The sequence below is a fragment of the Aspergillus oryzae genome, chromosome 6 (assembly GCF_000184455.2).
Source record: "Aspergillus oryzae RIB40 DNA, chromosome 6".
Taxonomy (NCBI): Eukaryota; Fungi; Ascomycota; class Eurotiomycetes; order Eurotiales; family Aspergillaceae; genus Aspergillus; species Aspergillus oryzae.
In genome coordinates this window covers 3,062,482-3,079,584 of record NC_036440.1, presented here as the reverse complement: position 1 = coordinate 3,079,584, position 17,103 = coordinate 3,062,482, and the positions used below count along the sequence as shown (strand labels likewise).

The window sequence follows — 17,103 nt, the reverse complement described above, 5'->3', positions numbered from 1 at the left end:
CGGACCATGAATACAGTCTGAGACATCTCTAAAAACGGATAGCTAGCCTGGTCAGAAATAGACACCACCCTTTTGAATTCATCCCAATCATGAAAACAGGTTTCATACCAAAAGCCTGCCCGCCTTAGTTGGCTCTGCGTTCCGGCCATGCTTGCCAATGTACCAGTTGAAAGATTCGCCAGGGAACACCATTTTCTTTAATCGCAGTTGCATATGCTTCGTGTAATTTTCTTCTGCTGATTGTTTCACTTCAAATACACGAGTCCTCCGGTCCAACTTAGGTATGAATAGAGACTTGACTGCATAGGAAGCCTACTTTTCGCAGGCAAATAAGGATGAGCTGTTTGCCGGAACACGTTTGGTCCAAGACTAAATTCACTGTCAGGCACGCAATGCGATGCTTGACACACACTTCTACTTACATTATGCCCATGTTGTGGACATGTGTACCGTAGGACGCCCGTGCCCTCTGGGCTTTTCCCACTGTATATTGAATGAGACCCCGCGTCATCCCAGTATCTCTATCAGCGCTAGGAATTGCAACACCTAGGAGCCTGTCGTGAGAACGATGATATCGGCTTCTGATAAACACGTTAGGACGATTGAATATGAAAATGCTGTGGTCGTGCTTTGTACGGTACTCATCCTCGGAGGAACCGCTAATTCCAGATTTAAAGAACTCTTTGAGCCACAGTTTTAGTGACAATAACGTATTATCTGATCATGCAACTGGACTCAACTTTGCCTTGCCCTCGGATGATTCTGAGCGATTGGCTCTTTAGTCACAAATCCGTTTTCTCCTGCGGTCGATTTTATGGAGTTTAGTCTATCTGATAATCTTCTTAGTGGGGGGGTCCCACGTTCCTTTGTGTGGCCTGCTTTGAAGACTGATATCCGACGCTCTGGTTGCGAGGGCTTGGGGCTATGTGCCTACATGTCCATCTGCCAACTATTCACGGCAGGTGAAGCGACTTTAGGGATAGACTATCAGGAGCATGATGTATATATTGCGTGAACCATTAGATTGTTCGTGATTATAGCCTCTATATAAACAGCATAGGCCATATTACTAGAGAGGTACATAAACTCATTTCAAGATTTCATCATTGCATAGCGCCATTATGCCTTATAACCCTCCTTAAGCCGTGACAGGAGTAATCTTGGTCTCCTGGCTCAAATCTCTGCTGCTGAAGCCCACCCGGATGGTGAACTCGCCCTCGGGAATCAGCCACTCCTGCGACACGACATCCCAGTAGCTCAGATCTCTGCGCATGAGCTCAAATCCGACAGTCTGTGACTCACCAGGTGCCAGGGACACCTTGTCGAATCCACGGAGCTGCTTAGGCGGAGTTCCAGCAGGGGCGCTGTCGGGGAAGGTAACATAGAGTTGAGGGACGGTCGCTCCCTTGACATCACCAGTGTTCGTGACAGTGACTGACACGTTGTACACGCTTTCCCACAGCGCGGGGTTTCCACCGGGCTGAATGGGGAGTTGTTCGGGGACCGAGGAGATGGACTCGGCCAGAGGCTCAGTCTTGATATCGGAAAGACTGAAGGTCGTGTAGGACAGACCGAAGCCGAATTCGTATAGCACGGAGATGTTGTGGGCATCGAAGTAACGGTAATCGATCTCAAGCTTCTCGTCGAACCATGCCTGCCAATCGTCCGCGCCGGTAGTTTCTACGGCAGTCGTGGGTGGCGCATTGTAATCGCTACCGTTCTTGGCAATAGTGTATGGCAGCTTGCCGGAGGGGTTGACATCACCGTAGAGAATATCGACGATGGAGTTACCAGACTCCTGTCCGGGGTAGTGGGCGGCGACAATGGCAGTGACGTTGGGGTGGTTGGCAAAAGGAAGCTCATTGATGCCAGACGAGTGGGTAACGACGATAGTGTTATTACACTTCGAAGCGACCGAGTCGACAACCTCGTTTCCATTCCAATCCACCGAGAGGTACTCGCGGTCGGAGCCCTCTTCGGCCCAGGTCTTGAGGAAGACGAGACAGGCGTCAGGTGGTGTGGGTACCCAAAGGCTAGTTACGTCTGAATCGGCGATAAGGGTGTTGTTCAACCACCACTGAACCAGAGTGTTGTCCTGCTTGCCACGCGCCTTCAGGGCCTCAAGCGGTGTGACCAGATATGTGAAACGACCAGTTCCCGAGCCGCCACCGGCAGCGAGAGTGCCAAATTCAAAGGTAGCCTTGTTGACGGCGCCCTCAGTTGTATCACCAGCATCATTACCGAAGACAGCGATTGACTTAGGGGCCTTCAAGGGCAGGGCCTTGTTCTCGTTCTTGAGTAGGATGGTGGCTTCAGCTCCGTGTCTACGGATGAGCTCACCATGGTCTCCACGGACATCGCGGCTACGCTCCCCAGTCAGATTGAACTCACGAAGCCAAGTAGACCGGGGTGAGAATGTGTTGAGGTCCGCAGAAGAAGGGTCAATCTCGGGGTAGCCTTGGTCCTGGCCGAGCCAGTAGTAAGGCGTCATGATACGGACAATCATATCATCCACACGAGATATATCAACGGTTCCATTGTTGACAGCGAAGGTGACGTTCTTTCCAAAGAACGAGCCCGCTTCGGGGGTTTGGCCATACTGCCCGAGACCTCCCGGCATGTTCATATCAAGACCCCCCTCGATAGAGGAGACACCAGAGTGAGTACCACCCCAGTCAGACTGGACATAGCCTTGGAAGCCGAGCTCCTCCTTTAGGAGGCCATTGAGAACCTTCGAGTTCTGGCAGGCATAGGAGCCGTTGAGGCGCTGGTATGAGCACATAACGCTAGCAACCTTGGCACGGGCAGCGTTGGCGAATGGCCAGAGGTATAGTTCGTGAATAGTTCGGTCGTCAATATTGGAGGAAATGGCTTCCTGGATGACATCTGTCAACGTGCCGTTAGGGTTATAGTTTGGATTACGTTGGGTCTCTTGTTCATTGCCGATGAAATGCTTCGCACAGGCTTGAACACCGGCATCCTGGTAACCCTGAATGGTACGTTCCATGGCGACACCAGTCAGGTAAGGGTCTGCTGCAAAGCCCTCCCAGTTTCTCCCTCCGTAGCCTGAGCGTCCCAGAGGGCCAGCTACAGGTCCGAGAGCGACATGGGCACCTTTGCCCTTGAACTCCTCTCCCATGGCGACTCCTCGTTCATACAGGATGTCTTTGTCCCAAGTCGATGCTGCCGTGACGCCAGCGGAGAAGACGCTGGCATAGTCAGCCACACGAATGGCCAAGGGGCCATCCTGTAAGCAGAGACCCTTAAAACCCAGTCGAGGGATTGCCACGATGTTTCCAACGCAAGGCCCGGGCTGGCCAGTGACCATGTCAGCCTTCTCTTCGAGTGTCAACTGGGCAACAAACTGCTGGGCCTTGGCAAGGGCTTCTTCCCAGCCACCTGCTCCAGTCGCATTGGCTATAATGGAAGTCAGTCACACTAGGCCATAGGTTAAGTTGTGGATTGGGACATACGCGACGGAAGCACAGCTGGCGAATGTCCGTACTGGCCGAGGATAGTTGTGTTACGGGGTTGAACATAGCTGAAAGCGTCGTCGCTTCGACCAGATCCGCCGTAGTTCTGGCCATTGACTGCAGTTGCAGCCAACAGGCCAGAGACAACAAGATGAGCAATGCTGGCCATGGTTCGCACCTGGGTTGTTGTTCGGACCTCAAAGCAGCTCTACTGAAGTCATCTCGCAATCATTGTAGAGCAGCAGCCACTACTTATAGACCTCCCCGACGGCTACAAAAAATTCTTGCCAGCCGACGGTTGAGTCGCTACCGTAGGGTCCGTAGTACGGGGTATTGTTGAGGGAATTGATGCCAGGGTTACCGAGACCGGACCCACAACCCCACGGGGCTCGCTTCGAATCGCGTGGTCGGCAGGGTTCCCCACAACTCCGTTCCCCATATTCCGTTCGCGGGGTCACGGGTGATTCTTGCAGATTTTTTCCCTCGCGTGTTCGGCCGGCACCGCAGCGAGCACGGAGAAAATGCGAGAGCACATGGAAGCTCTCTGCCGTACCTGAGTGCTTTTTCAATAAATCTTAACATTATCTATTGCTCCAGCTCCCTGCAACATAGTCGCAACGAGTGGTAACCAGGCCCTGGTGTTGGTTTCTTATTCCGGATATGCGGAAATAGCCAATTCTAATGACTCGCAACCACATGAGAGAGCATGCTAAACTAATAGTGCAGCAATTATAATGTAGTTCTTGGAGTAGAACCTGTCGGAACGTGCCGCATTCGGACTATTGGGGACCAATGAAAGAGGACAAGGTTCGACGATCTCGCGTTGAACCTGCCATGTACCTACGGAACGTTGACCCCAGCAAGGCCGAGATGAACCAGGAGCGATTCGTAATTGGTAGCCTGACGTCATGAAGCCGACCAAATGACCGCATTCATCTGGTGAACCGTCTTCTATCCGTGCGTAACTTGTCGTAGATTATGCCGAAAACAAGAACTGACACCGGTGAGCAAATCCGAAGACTCAAGAGAAATGGTCCGAACACAAAGAAAGGGCAGATTCCCGAAGTTTAGCCGGAGGGGCAGTCTCCTCATTGGATGTACCCCAGATCGTTCACTTAAAAGCGTGGGGTGACTTTGGGAGGAATGTCTTGGCTCCATGAATTGGATCGGCGGGATGCCGAGATTTCAACACATAACTGTTCAGCATTACTCGCGCGGTATTGATTTCCGGGAATGAATTGACCCGACTCTCCAACAAAGAGAAGCATCGTACGGTAAACCACCTATATTTGTCCGGGGACATATGCAACTTGCTTATTATGAAGTGGATCCCGCACGGGAAAGCTGGAACGCGAACGGACTTGAAGGAACTGTGGCACTAGAACTAACCTGCACTTCGTCCCGTATGTTTCGGAAAACCCCCGACAAAGGACTGGTGATGCAATCGGTTCGATATCAGAGAAGGTATAAGAGAATCCAACTCATTGCGACGTGTTGTGAGCAAGAGCCAACTCTTCCTGATAGATGATGATGCCTAGGACGCCTATGTCATAACCATAGACATCTCCAGGTCTCTAGTCGTGGTAATCCTATGCTTGTGGTGACTGGCTGTTGTTGATAACTTGGGCGATTCTGGGCTTGTTCGACTAAACCTATACTAGCATTATCATTAGTAAAATTGATTATTATATCACTTTTTTAAGTCGTTCTTTATGGTTTTCTTTCTTCTCTTTCTTCTCTTTCTTCTTTTTTTTTTTTTTTTTTTTTTTTTTTTTTTTTTTTTTGTGCCCTTTGTAGTGTCTCCAGAATTTCAGCAGGCCTAGACTCTGAAGGCTCCGTGCTAGTGGTGTCACACGCGCTACATATTGGCGGCCCTTGTGCCCTGACGACTTTTTCAATAATCCCATCTAGAGGTGCCTTTCATATCCACAATATAAATCAGGTTCCGGTAATGAGGCAGGTATAGTGATGAATCGATTTGAGAACGCTCTCATGAAGCTGATGTTACAATTCCGCTCTCTCAAGAACACCTCCAAAAGCATCAGTATATTCACCATAACAGCTGGAGTACGTTTGAGACTAATATTAAGCCAGCAAACCGTGTAGATTATATCAATCCCTTTACTGAGGGTTTTCGCAGATCATGGAAAATGCCTTCTTCAACTTCGGGCTGTAAAGGAAAGCGACCTTCATGACAAAACAGCTTCTTGGAATTTCCATCCAGGAGTCAACCACTTAGAACCGCTTAAGGGACTCGGGCATATATATCCGTGTCCATTCTAGGCATCTCACCCTTGCATTCTCTAACCCATCTCATAAATCATGACTAAAACGGGTAGTGTGGACGGCGATCAGTACCTGTCGGTACCCCGGGCTTTAGCTCAACTCACTTGCCTTGCGACAGAAATCCCTGGTCTGTCCTTTCGCAAGGAACGTCTTACCAACCAATATAAGCGTCATCTTCTCGTAGGCATGGATTCGAACACCAGTATCTGCAACGCAAGATCAATAAAATCGACTACCTAACACTCTCCACACATGCCCATTCCGAAAGCGTAGGATACTCACAAAGTTAGGGCTGGTTAACGGAAATCGGTCCATGGGCTACCGTGGTCTTACGAAGTGATAAAGCCGCAATCAGATCAACCTTCGTCTATGTGGTGATCTTAAATGCCTGAGGCCACATGACTTCATGTGGTATTCGGAGGATGCAAGCGGACATTGAGTCCTTTCTGGTGATTCAATTAAGGTTAGTATGTTGTGTTTGTTTTCCTTTTGTAACAAAACAGCGAAGTTTGGCTGAGCTTGAGGGGACTTTGGATTCTGACTTGTCGGCCCAGCTAACGCTTTTCTAAATCATGACTGTGTTTAAGTTTGTATATGGGCCAATAAGGACGGAAAATGTAGTACGGAATGGTGTTGAGCGTGAATTTCTTTTCCCCATCAAAGTTCTTTTTGATACTAACTCTCATTACATCGTGAGTGTGTAGGTTCATGGTATGAGAATATATATTAGATGATATGGTTAGATGCAGTGGACAACACTTATGGCTAGAAGGGTAGATTGATCACTGAAAAAGAAGGAAGAAGGGAACTACATTTCTCAGAAAGCCTTTGCATCATGGTATACTTCCAGGAGCGCTGGATGTATATGTTGAACACTACTAAGTGTTATTGCTACATACCCTGGAGGAGAAAATGAGGCGGCAGGACTGATAAGATAGTGAGTCAGTTTGAGGGCGGTGAATCTGGTGGGGGAATTGCCCCCTCCACGTGGGCCAGTGTAGCCAGACCGCCTTCCATTTCCAGTCTTGAGGCAAAAGGCGTGAACGGACAATCGATGTTCCGCGATCAACCCCTCGTCCGACTGGCCGATATCGCCATCGCCATCGCCATCAGAGTCACAAACTTTCCAGCGCGACATCTACCAGCAGAGGGGAATTCTCAGCGCAACAATTGCACCAGACTAGTGATCAATATGACGAGTACAGCTCCGACGGAATCCCAAAAATTCCTCTCCACCAGAGGTGGTGACTATGGCGTTCGTCTTCTAAGCATGAGTCATAGCTTGACGGTTTACTGATTTTCCCTCAGCTCTCGTTCGAGACCGTTGTCTTGAAGGGACTCGCTGCGGATGGCGGTCTTTTCTTGCCTCACGAAATCCCGACCGCAAACGACTGGGTATGTATACTCTATGCCGCATAAGCGCTTTCTTCCAGAATCTTCATTTTAGCTTTCAAAGCGGCCCAGCGAGATCTGAGGCTAATGATAGATCGCAGCAAAGTTGGAAAGATCTCTCGTACGCCGAACTTGCCTTCAAGATCGTCAGCCTTTATATCTCCCCCTCCGAGATCCCCCCGGAAGACCTGAAAGGCATCATTGAACGGAGCTACTCGACATTCCGCGCAGAAGATGTTGTCCCCTTGACCCATCTGCAGGATGACAACCTGTATCTTCTCGAGCTATTCCATGGCCCAAGCTACTCCTTCAAAGACTGTGTGTTTCCTGATGTTATTCTGATATTCTTGTGCTGAGCCAATATAGGTGCCTTGCAATTTCTGGGAAATCTTTTCGAATACCTTCTCGTGCGGAAAAACCAAGGAAAGGTTGGAAAAGGTGCGCTCTTTAAAGCCTCTGGTGTGTGGCGATCCAGTAGAACTGACCAACTAGCAGATAGACATCATTTGACAGTCGTCGGTGCGACGAGCGGTGATGTAAGTTTTGATGGTGTGCCCTCCGGCGCCAGCGTTAACCGTACATATTAGACTGGATCCGCCGCAATCTACGGTCTTAGGGGCAAGAAGGACGTGTCCGTGGTCATCTTGCATCCCAAGGGCCGCGTCAGCCCTATCCAAGAGGCGCAGATGACCACCTGCACAGACAGGAATGTCCACAATCTTGCCGTGACGGGAACATTCGACGATTGCCAGGTAGGGTTTGAGCATACTGGAACCGCGGGACAATAGACTGACAGAGCAACAGGATATTGTCAAGGCTATGTTCAACGATCCTGATAGCAACCAGGCTTTGAAGCTCGGTGCCGTTAACTCCATCAACTTCTCGAGAATCCTCGCCCAGATCGTGTTCTACTTCTACGCCTACTTCCAACTTGCCAGAAAGTCGCCGACGTTCAAAGTGGGCGACAAGGTCAGATTTGTGACTCCCACCGGAAACTTCGGCAATATCCTCGCCGGTTACTTCGCAACCAAGATGGGTCTCCCCGCCGATAAGCTGGTCGTGGCAACAAATGAGAACGATATCCTGCACCGCTTCTGGACGACTGGCCGCTACGAGAAGAACCCTGTTCAGGAACAGCAGGCCGATGGTACCGTGAAGGCCGAGGCTTGCAAGGAGACACCAAGCCCTGCAATGGATATTTTGGTCTCCAGCAACTTCGAGAGACTCATGTGGTTCCTCGCAAAAGGTATACCCCACGCCTTAGTCGCCTTTTGCTCTCATGCTGACTGATCATAGAACAAGCAGCGGCAGCCGGCTTGGACGACGCGTCCAGCAAGAAGAGGGCCGGTGAAGAGGTTTTGGCCTGGTACCAATCATTGAAGGCAACTGGCGGCTTCGGGCCTGTAGATAAGGACCTGTTGGAAAACGGACGGTCGACTTTCGACAGCGACCGTGTGAGCAACTCAGAGACTGTCGAGACTATCAAGTCTTGCTACCAGGAAACCAAATACGTTCTTGATCCCCATTCGGCTGTTGCAGTTACCGTCGCGAAGAGATCGCTTGCTAAGAATGGCTCGAACGTCCACCACATCTCGCTCTCCACTGCTCACCCCGCCAAATTCTCTGAGGTCGTCGAATCAGCTCTCAAGGGCGAGGCCGGCTTCAACTTCGATGAGCAGGTGCTTCCTGACGAGTTCAAGGCTTTCGCGCAAAAGGAGACCAGGGTCACCACGGTTGAGAATTCGTGGGAGAAGGTCCGGGAGATCGTGAAACGCCAAGCTGAAGAGGACATCAAGGCTGAAAGCAGCGCTTAAGACAGAGCTTTATGTGAGACGAATCGTCTAGGCACCAGTGCCTGGCAGTAATAGACATTTTCTTTCCTTTTCTCTTTCAAAAATATCAGGTTTCATTTGGTCGATGCTTTGGATGCTTATTGTTTCGCGAGCATTGGAACACCATCCTGACCAAATCTTGACGCATAGAACTAAAATAGAGACCATAAAAAGTTCTGACACTTTTACACACCATGAAAGAATCTCGTTTGATATATAAGTCAATAACAACTGTCACAATACCGCTACTTACAGGATGAAAGGGCCACGTTTGAAACTTGGCCTCGACCTGTAGAGGGTCCACAACCAGAAAACGCGAAGTTTGCCCTTCAATAAGCGAGTAGGGACTTTACAATGTCCAAGTCGGTGGAGGATGACTCGTTACTTAGGTGATCTGTTGAATGTATGACACTGGTCGAGTCGTTGCCATGCACATGAGCAATGGAACCCTAATTGCGGATGTGCGCAGACGGGGCTGAAGGAACGAATGTGTTGAGTTCATTTACCTTTCATCCCATAGGAAATTAAATGCCTAATGGTATCTATGATCTCAAGTCTTCTTAATGAAATTGTCATCAGAACTGTATCAAAACGCAATATGTAAGAAACCTGTCATGTATACTTTAGAAAGAACAGTACCGGCGGGAGACACGCGCACTCAACAAACAGCAGAACAAATCTAACCACCAGACGCCAGTGACAAAGCGAGACGGAAATACCATTTGTTGTGAAGCTTGGAGTGACAATAGCTCCAATGTTTCAATCAAGCGCGGAGAATGTAAATAAATAAGAATCAATGAGTTCTCTCAGAACTTATAAGCTACTCAGAGACGGGTTAGCGTGATAGCCATAGTTCGTTCAAGGGTAGGAACAGGGTTAGTTGAGAGGCCGTCACATCGTCCTTTGTGTATCCAATAAGTGAGTGCTTTGCAGTTGCTATGCCTATCACATAAGCTGAGGCATTCATTGAGCCCTTTTGTCCTGCCAAGATTAATCCCACCTGTATTGACTACCTGGGCGAGTGCTATTCGTGGTTCGGAACCGTTTTTAGCCACATTCACGGGAATGCAATAGTTGAAACTTACCTCTCCTACACCAGGCCCTATAAGGTTTGCGACTCCTGCTTATATAGATGGACGGGTTCATCCCACGACCGCCTACAGAAAATAGGTAAGCAGTTGCAATAAAGAAGAACGAAAGTGCATGGAAATGCATACAATTCACAAGGTCCGCATCCTTCGCATCCAGCTGCTGTTGCATATGTGCTGTCCTCATTTCGCAGTACTCATCAACAACAGTCTCACACTGAGTCCAGGCATCATCCACCTCTTCCTCACAACCGGGCTGTGGATAATCATGGGACGGGTCACCAGCGACCGGCTCCATTCGATCTGTCCGAACTAGAAGCAACCACTCTCCATTTCGATCTGGCTTCTCTACAAAACCTGCCATGGCCAAAAAGCACCTGCCCCCTTCAGAGCTGCTAGCCTTTGGCTTCCACGATGCGGCATGACATAATCCCGCCTCCTCGGAGCACTTCTTGGCACATTCATAGGCATTCAGGACCTCGTGATAAAATACATTAGTATTTGTGGCGTAGTGATTGCAGATATATTCGTAGATAACTCCATCGACGGACTCCTCTTGTCGACCAGGTTCTAAGCAGCAGGCGGCTTTGTTGGGAGGTCCCCCGTTACTAGCGGGAGAAAGGCATGTTGGGGTTTCCTGGCCCCAGGTGGGTGGGAATAAAAGAACCAGGAGAAAAAGGCTTGATCTGGTGGACATCTTGAAATGGTGGAGAAGGGATATGTATTATCAGTTCGAGAAGAAGGGGAACTGTTTTAAATAGCGGGGTTTTCTTCCATCCACGAGGTATATGCAGCTGATAAAGGCACTTGCACTAGAGCCGGAAAGGAAAAGAACGCCTCCATGATGTAATAAAGTTTATATGTTCATGATCGAGTCCAAAGCTGATACATGGAACATTTCCAGAACACAACCATGGTACATACCACGTAGTTCAGTCTTATAACCCAAATACTTAGAGTAAGCTAGTACATACGACCATAGGGTGTGGAGAACAGGGCTTCCCGTCCGCTCAGCCGTACTTAAGCCACACGCCGGGAGGTTAGTAGTTGGGTGGGTGACCACCAGCGAATCCCTTCTGTTGTATGTAATTTTATTTTTATATATTTTGTTGCTTCGAGTTGGTCGCTTATAAAGTATGACTGGCGGACACTAGGTGACAGTTAAATTGGCCAAGACTTGACGTTGTAGGTAGTAAACCCTCAATATATCTTTGGTTTCGGGTGCTTGGGCAGGTGTGCTTAAATGGTCATATTCCAAAAACGAACGCTAGGAAGGAATATTTCAGACTGTGTGTATATAATGATGGATTCTGCAGTCAGTCAAATACTTCTTAAAGTAGATATCACAGTATTAATCAGACTAGATACTCTTATTGTACCTAATCCCACACCCGGTTGTCTTTACCACTAGGCCCCATTTATTATGCTACCACCGGCGCAGGTCCTTTGTTGCGCTATATAATAAAGAAGACCATAGAAGGTTATGACAGTTACGTTGGTTTATATTTCAGGGTAGAAATCTGCTTATCGGAATGACAACATGTACCATGTTAACTAAAATTCTCCCACCGCATGCGTTTTCGAGTCGCAGTCAGGATTGTAGGAAGCGCACCCTTCAAGAGGCGTCCATCGGACTTCGATCTTAGCTTGGGTATTTTCCGAGCTGGGAAGATGCTTCGTTGTCAAATACGTAGCCAGAGTCGTTAGTCTTGTCGCTCTCGCCAATGGCTGCATCCTTCAGGTAAACATGAGATGGGGTTTCTCTGTTCGATTTGTCGACTCCCACGAGTCGTCGCGGCGAGAGTTTGACCTTTCTGAAAGTGAGACTTTAACAGCCACATAGAGAATCATCTAAACGGTGAATAATAAAGTAGAGGGTTATACTCCCGATAGCGTTATTCGGTAAGTGTTAATAAAGGATATTGTTCGTTTGCTGTATTCTGTTTGAAGGCGACACATCCCTGCAGGACGAGCTTTCCACACAAATAATCTGCTGCACTGAGGGAACTGTAAGCTCGCAATTATTTGAACAACCTCTTACGACATATAAATGAAGAAAAGATCGACGAGGTCTTGAGAAAGGGCAGGTATTGGCCCAGGGAATAGTCAGCGTTTCTTCGATTTCAAGATGATATCAGGTTCATCAAGGAAACGGACGGGGTGAGGGATGAGCTGGAACAGGAAGAAGGTTAGGATGAGGAGATTGAAGAAGAAGAGGAGCGACAGCCAGAGGGGGCTGACTCTGCGCTTCCAGAATACCTCCCACGCCAGGCACGCTCCACCAGAGGCAATCCAAAGTAAACTTACTCCGATGATGATGATGATGAATATTCTTCGTCGGATAACGTGAGCGTCGAAGAAACTCCTCCATTCAAATCCAACGACACAATTTACCCTACTGCTTACGCTGAGCAGACCGTGAACTGTATGTTGATAAGCTTCTTGAAGGAAGTTAACGCTTTAGTCCCACGCCCTTCACTTACTTGGACCATGGAAGGTGTGTCCTTTACAGCCACGTTCGCCTCAGGGAAAAAGTTCACGTCGGAAATGGATGACGCTCTATGAAATGCGGAGGAAAGGGTCCCCCGCGGCATCGCCGAGACGAAGCGCGGCCTCCGCGCCCAAATTTATAATCGAGTGAGAGTGCAGGAAACGGCAGAAATGGCCACTTAGTTCGCGGCCACAGCCGAAGGCGGCCTGCGAAAGCTCCCCGGACAGTAAGTACCCTTCGTTGGCATCTAAAGCAACTTGATACTGATGCTCTTGCAGTCGATTACTGGCTTCCCAAAACAGTAATGAATGCACCATCACTCTGGCAAAGCCAGGAACGAAGTATCAGGACTACCTTACTGACCCCACGTCATATGGGAATGGGAAGGAAGTTTCCGTCAAGATGCAGGAATATGGCCCCTATAATATGACAATTGCAGATGAGGTGCGACCCTTTGCAAAGGTCCATTTGGCATTCACTCTCGTTTCCCAGTAATAATGTACCAGGCTTGCAAGACAATGTACGTTGGAAAGCATTCAAGGTCTGATACATGAAGCTGGAATATGAACCACTCATAATAGACTTCTGAGAAAGGAATGCTAAGCAGCCTGGCTATAGGATTAATAATTCTAGAGTCAATAGGACGCAAGACAAATCTGACTGCAAGTGGGGTGAATCGTGGATCGATCCTCTGATCTCGGGGTAAAGCCGCGTCCTTCTCCACTAGTATTCGTGACTTTCCAGTACATGAACTTCATTTAAAGAAAGGCAATGTTCCTGATATATATTTGTCTTTATTGTCCAGTCACAGAGGCTCAATTCTCGAGATATATTTCAAAGATATGCATGCTAGGTCAACATAGGTTAGATACATGCCTAATTAGGCTAGTATTGCGGAAACTGCCGGCTCGGGACGGTTCGGGGCGATGCGAGAGTTCTGTGAAGTAAAATAGTTTTGTATGACTGCACCAGTATAGATTTGTGCACTCGATGTCCTCTACACAAGCGAATTCGAAGGAGCCCTAAGGCACTGTACTGAATGCAACAGCCTATTGACCCCTAAAGGTAACCCGGTGAATTAACTATGTAAGCAAGGGCCAAGGCATGTTTCACGAGGATGCCAGTTCCGTGGAATGACCTAGGCCGGAATGTTGAGCTCCACTGCAAGAGTGCTCTAGAGAACTGTCCGACATTCCATACCCCAGACTCAATTAATTGGCTTTCATTCTCCTAGAGCATTTCATGTCGAAGCATCCTCCAATAGTAGTCTTCATATGCAGGGTTATCTATAATGTCCCGAAAATAATCCGTAAGTTGTTATGAGCACCATATTGACAGATAGCATCAGTCAGAATCCCAACGCGTCCCAGATTGATATAGCTATTAGAATATACTATTTTATGTCCAAGAATCATTGTTTCTGTATTGGATACAAACTGGCAGTTACCTGATATGGTAGAGTTCAGATCGATTTATAAACACCTTCGGCGTCGCAGTAAAGTAATGACTTCTGACCAATTAAAGACACGATTGACCCGAGATATGCCTGTGAGATTGCGCAAAACTGGCCAAACCATTGTAAGTTATCCTTTGTCCTTGTGGCAACGGACTTCAACGTATGAAGATAACACAGAGAAGGTGGCTCCTTGCGAGAGATTACACGGTGTATTGCTGGATGAAGCTATCATCCGCATCTTGACTGATAATCTTCTTCCCGTATACTTTCTTCAACGGCTTGAAAAGGTCCGGGTTTATCGTGCCCACCTGGGGAATGTACTGAAAATCGAGCTGGACCTTCTGCACGCTGCTCTGGCTTTTCCCGTTCTTCACAACTTCGGTCCAAGTCCGGCCAGTGGACGTGATATAGAAAAACCTAAGAGTCGGCTCCACAATTTGCTCTTTCAGGCCCGGTACACTTTTGAGAAGGGGTTGCTTTACTAGAAGTGTAAAGCTAAGAGTATTATTGACCTGAATATTGCCATCCAGGATTTGGCGCACTTGCTCCGTAAGTATCTTGTCCAGGGTGGCGTATTCAGCTTGGTCAAACTGTTTAATATCCTGCGCGAATTGCTTGATGAATTGGGGATGAACATCGGCTCTGTTGCAGGTTTGACTGAACTTGGCTGACGCCATGGACTTCTTTTGTATGACAGCAGCTAATTGCTTGTTGTTGATTGCATCGAAGTAGGCCTCGGCAGTCACTTTCATGTACAGGGAGGTTTCATCAATTGCACTTATCGGTTTGCCTCGCTTGTTGCCTTCTTGGTATAATTTGTTTGCGGTATAGACACTAATCATCGAATCGATAAAGTTGAGCATTTTGATGGCCTTCTTGATCTCGTGCTCTTGATCGCCGCTGCTTCCCCTGGTTTGGATTGTGAGGGCAGCTGCGCCCTTGGCTTTGTCCTTCTTGCCACCCTTAGCGAACATCGTCGTCGCAAAATGATCGGCCAGATTATTGTCCGGTTCCTCCAGCATGCGGTCTAGGATTGTATCGTCTCTCAAGGCCTCAGACGTGACATCTCGGTGCAGCTTGTAGCCTCCGGAGGCTTTCACCAGTGGGAGCATATACCGGCTCTGGTCACTTCCCACGCAATACTGAAGGAAGAACTGTTCGCCATTACCAACGACTCCGGCAATGCTGCCAGGCCCCAGCGAGAGGGACCCACCGAACGTGTAACAAGTCTCAGACTCAGTATTGGGCTCGTATATGAAAATAGACTCAATCTTTGCCGTGTAGTTCAACAAATCCTTACCAGGAGGAATTGCCAATGCTGGCGCCGGGTCCCTACTGAGGTAGACATATTGAGTCGTCTGATTGGAGATTGTGCTTTCATCAATCTCAATGGAAGCCATGGCAAAGGAAGTGGGGTATGAAGAAAGGTTTGAAGAATGTCCTCGTACTTAGAAACTCTTTCGATTGTCCTGATGAGGTCTTCGATGCGCTAGGCTGATATCCAGCCGCTTGATAGCTTTATATAACTTGAGATGTAGCAATACGTATCCTTACTCCATGATGTAATCGTGATTAACATGAGTACTGACTGATACGCATGCGTCTTTGCCATCCATTTGGAAGAAGTCAATAATGTCATAGCATGTGAGAATGTATCCGGTTGCGGTTTATCACCACTGATACTCAGGTATCAAGTTTAACCTGACCCAAGTCTATGATGCGCAGTTTGGATACGGTGATGTCAAATGCAAATTGAGCCATGTTCCATTCAATTTAGTTAACGCATTCATCAACCGACATGGTATCTGATGTGTCTAGTGACAGACTATCGACCGGATGCATCGATGATATACTTTAGAACCTTTACGTACGACGTAATTTGATAGGGAAAATAAGTCATCTCATAAACTAGCTTCTTCTCAAGCTTCCTCTATTCCGTTTACATTATATTAGCTTTGCATTTCTCTACCCACCCCATCTCCCTCCTCCAACTCTATGCTCCATTGCTCTCGCTTCAAACATTATTACGCTGTGACTCCGTTCCATAGTGTCCACTAAAGACTTCTAGCCATGGCGTCGACGAAGAACCTCCGGGAGTTCTTAGAGACGGCCTCCAAAGAGCCGAAGGAACAGGTTGTAGCAGGACAGGTTCCCATGCCTCCTGTTCTTCTTTTTGCCCCCCGGCATCACGCTGAAGATAGGCTGCACACAGAACTGCTCGAAATGACAGGCAAAATCTTTCTCGAGCTGGGGGAGTCCTTGGTCAAGAAGCGAACATACAATCAGATCGACACTGCCGACCAGGTGCTTCAAGCAATGGTTGACGTGGCCAATGCGGCCCAAACAGCCATTGCCTCCGAAGGTAGTGTCTCGAAATTAGTGGACGTGAGGCCATCCCCGAACATGTCAATCAATCGAGATATACCGAGAGAGGATCTGCACCGGGAACTTCTGGACGTGTTGTTTTCACATCTGATCCATGACAAGCGGACATTGCGCGACTTGGACTACTTGCTTCAGAAATTCGTGAACGCCTTCTCCCAACTCCCAACTGATGCGGAAGGAAAACACATCGTGTTCACCTTCTTTGTCAATGAGGTGGACCGGAACAATATTGGCACTGAGCAATCTCCAATCTATGAAGATGTCCAATCTATCATGTTGAACACTATCCGCATGCCTACGGAAGTGTATCGTGATCTGGTCACGAAAAATGAGAAGCCCTTGAAAACTCCGGCGACGAACGCCACGTCCTCGAAGAATGGGCCTGAGAGGCATGCGCCCACAAGGGAACAGGAGGCGCCCAGATATTCCACTGAACAGCGGACGTCTTTCCTCGATATGCTTCGAAACGCTTTGGGGGCCCCCGACGCCTCAGAGTCGGACAATGAGCCTGAACCACCTGAAGATAAAGTCACACTGAAAATGGACTATCGGATCATCACCGCAAAGATAAAGCCAAAGAAATTTAAAAAAGCGCAACAAGACATCGATGACAGCATGAGAAGAGTAGTGAAGCTGGGGGCGAAGGAATATGGAGAAAGGGTCACCAAAGTGCTGTATGTACTTAAATAAGTCCATGATT

At 48.2% G+C, this 17,103-nt stretch overlaps 5 protein-coding genes across 5 annotated transcripts; 3 read left to right on the top strand and 2 right to left on the bottom strand.

Annotated features, from left to right (window-relative positions):
• Window positions 1–1,138: 1,138 nt before the first annotated feature.
• Window positions 1,139–3,642, bottom strand: AO090038000223 (beta-glucosidase; the record flags this gene model as incomplete). Its single annotated transcript, XM_001825121.1, has 2 exons — window positions 1,139–3,417; window positions 3,474–3,642. The coding sequence occupies 2 exons, from the start codon at window positions 3,640–3,642 to the stop codon at window positions 1,139–1,141; spliced, it is 2,448 nt and encodes an 815-aa protein (XP_001825173.1).
• Window positions 3,643–6,951: 3,309 nt separating this feature from the next.
• AO090038000224 (threonine synthase THR4) lies at window positions 6,952–8,965 on the top strand (the record flags this gene model as incomplete). The annotated part of the gene is made up of 7 exons (XM_023238386.1): window positions 6,952–7,014; window positions 7,068–7,154; window positions 7,253–7,469; window positions 7,518–7,687; window positions 7,739–7,903; window positions 7,956–8,397; window positions 8,448–8,965. The coding sequence occupies 7 exons, from the start codon at window positions 6,952–6,954 to the stop codon at window positions 8,963–8,965; spliced, it is 1,662 nt and encodes a 553-aa protein (XP_023093048.1).
• Window positions 8,966–12,265: 3,300 nt separating this feature from the next.
• On the top strand, window positions 12,266–13,057 carry AO090038000225 (uncharacterized protein; the record flags this gene model as incomplete). Its single annotated transcript, XM_023238385.1, has 2 exons — window positions 12,266–12,417; window positions 12,841–13,057. The coding sequence occupies 2 exons, from the start codon at window positions 12,266–12,268 to the stop codon at window positions 13,055–13,057; spliced, it is 369 nt and encodes a 122-aa protein (XP_023093049.1).
• Window positions 13,058–14,218: 1,161 nt separating this feature from the next.
• AO090038000226 (uncharacterized protein) lies at window positions 14,219–15,418 on the bottom strand (the record flags this gene model as incomplete). The annotated part of the gene is made up of 1 exon (XM_001825124.1): window positions 14,219–15,418. One exon carries the CDS (start codon window positions 15,416–15,418, stop codon window positions 14,219–14,221), a length of 1,200 nt encoding a protein of 399 aa, XP_001825176.1.
• Window positions 15,419–16,088: 670 nt separating this feature from the next.
• AO090038000227 (uncharacterized protein) lies at window positions 16,089–17,093 on the top strand (the record flags this gene model as incomplete). Its single annotated transcript, XM_001825125.1, has 1 exon — window positions 16,089–17,093. The coding sequence occupies one exon, from the start codon at window positions 16,089–16,091 to the stop codon at window positions 17,091–17,093; it is 1,005 nt and encodes a 334-aa protein (XP_001825177.1).
• Between the last annotated feature and the right edge of the window lie 10 nt (window positions 17,094–17,103).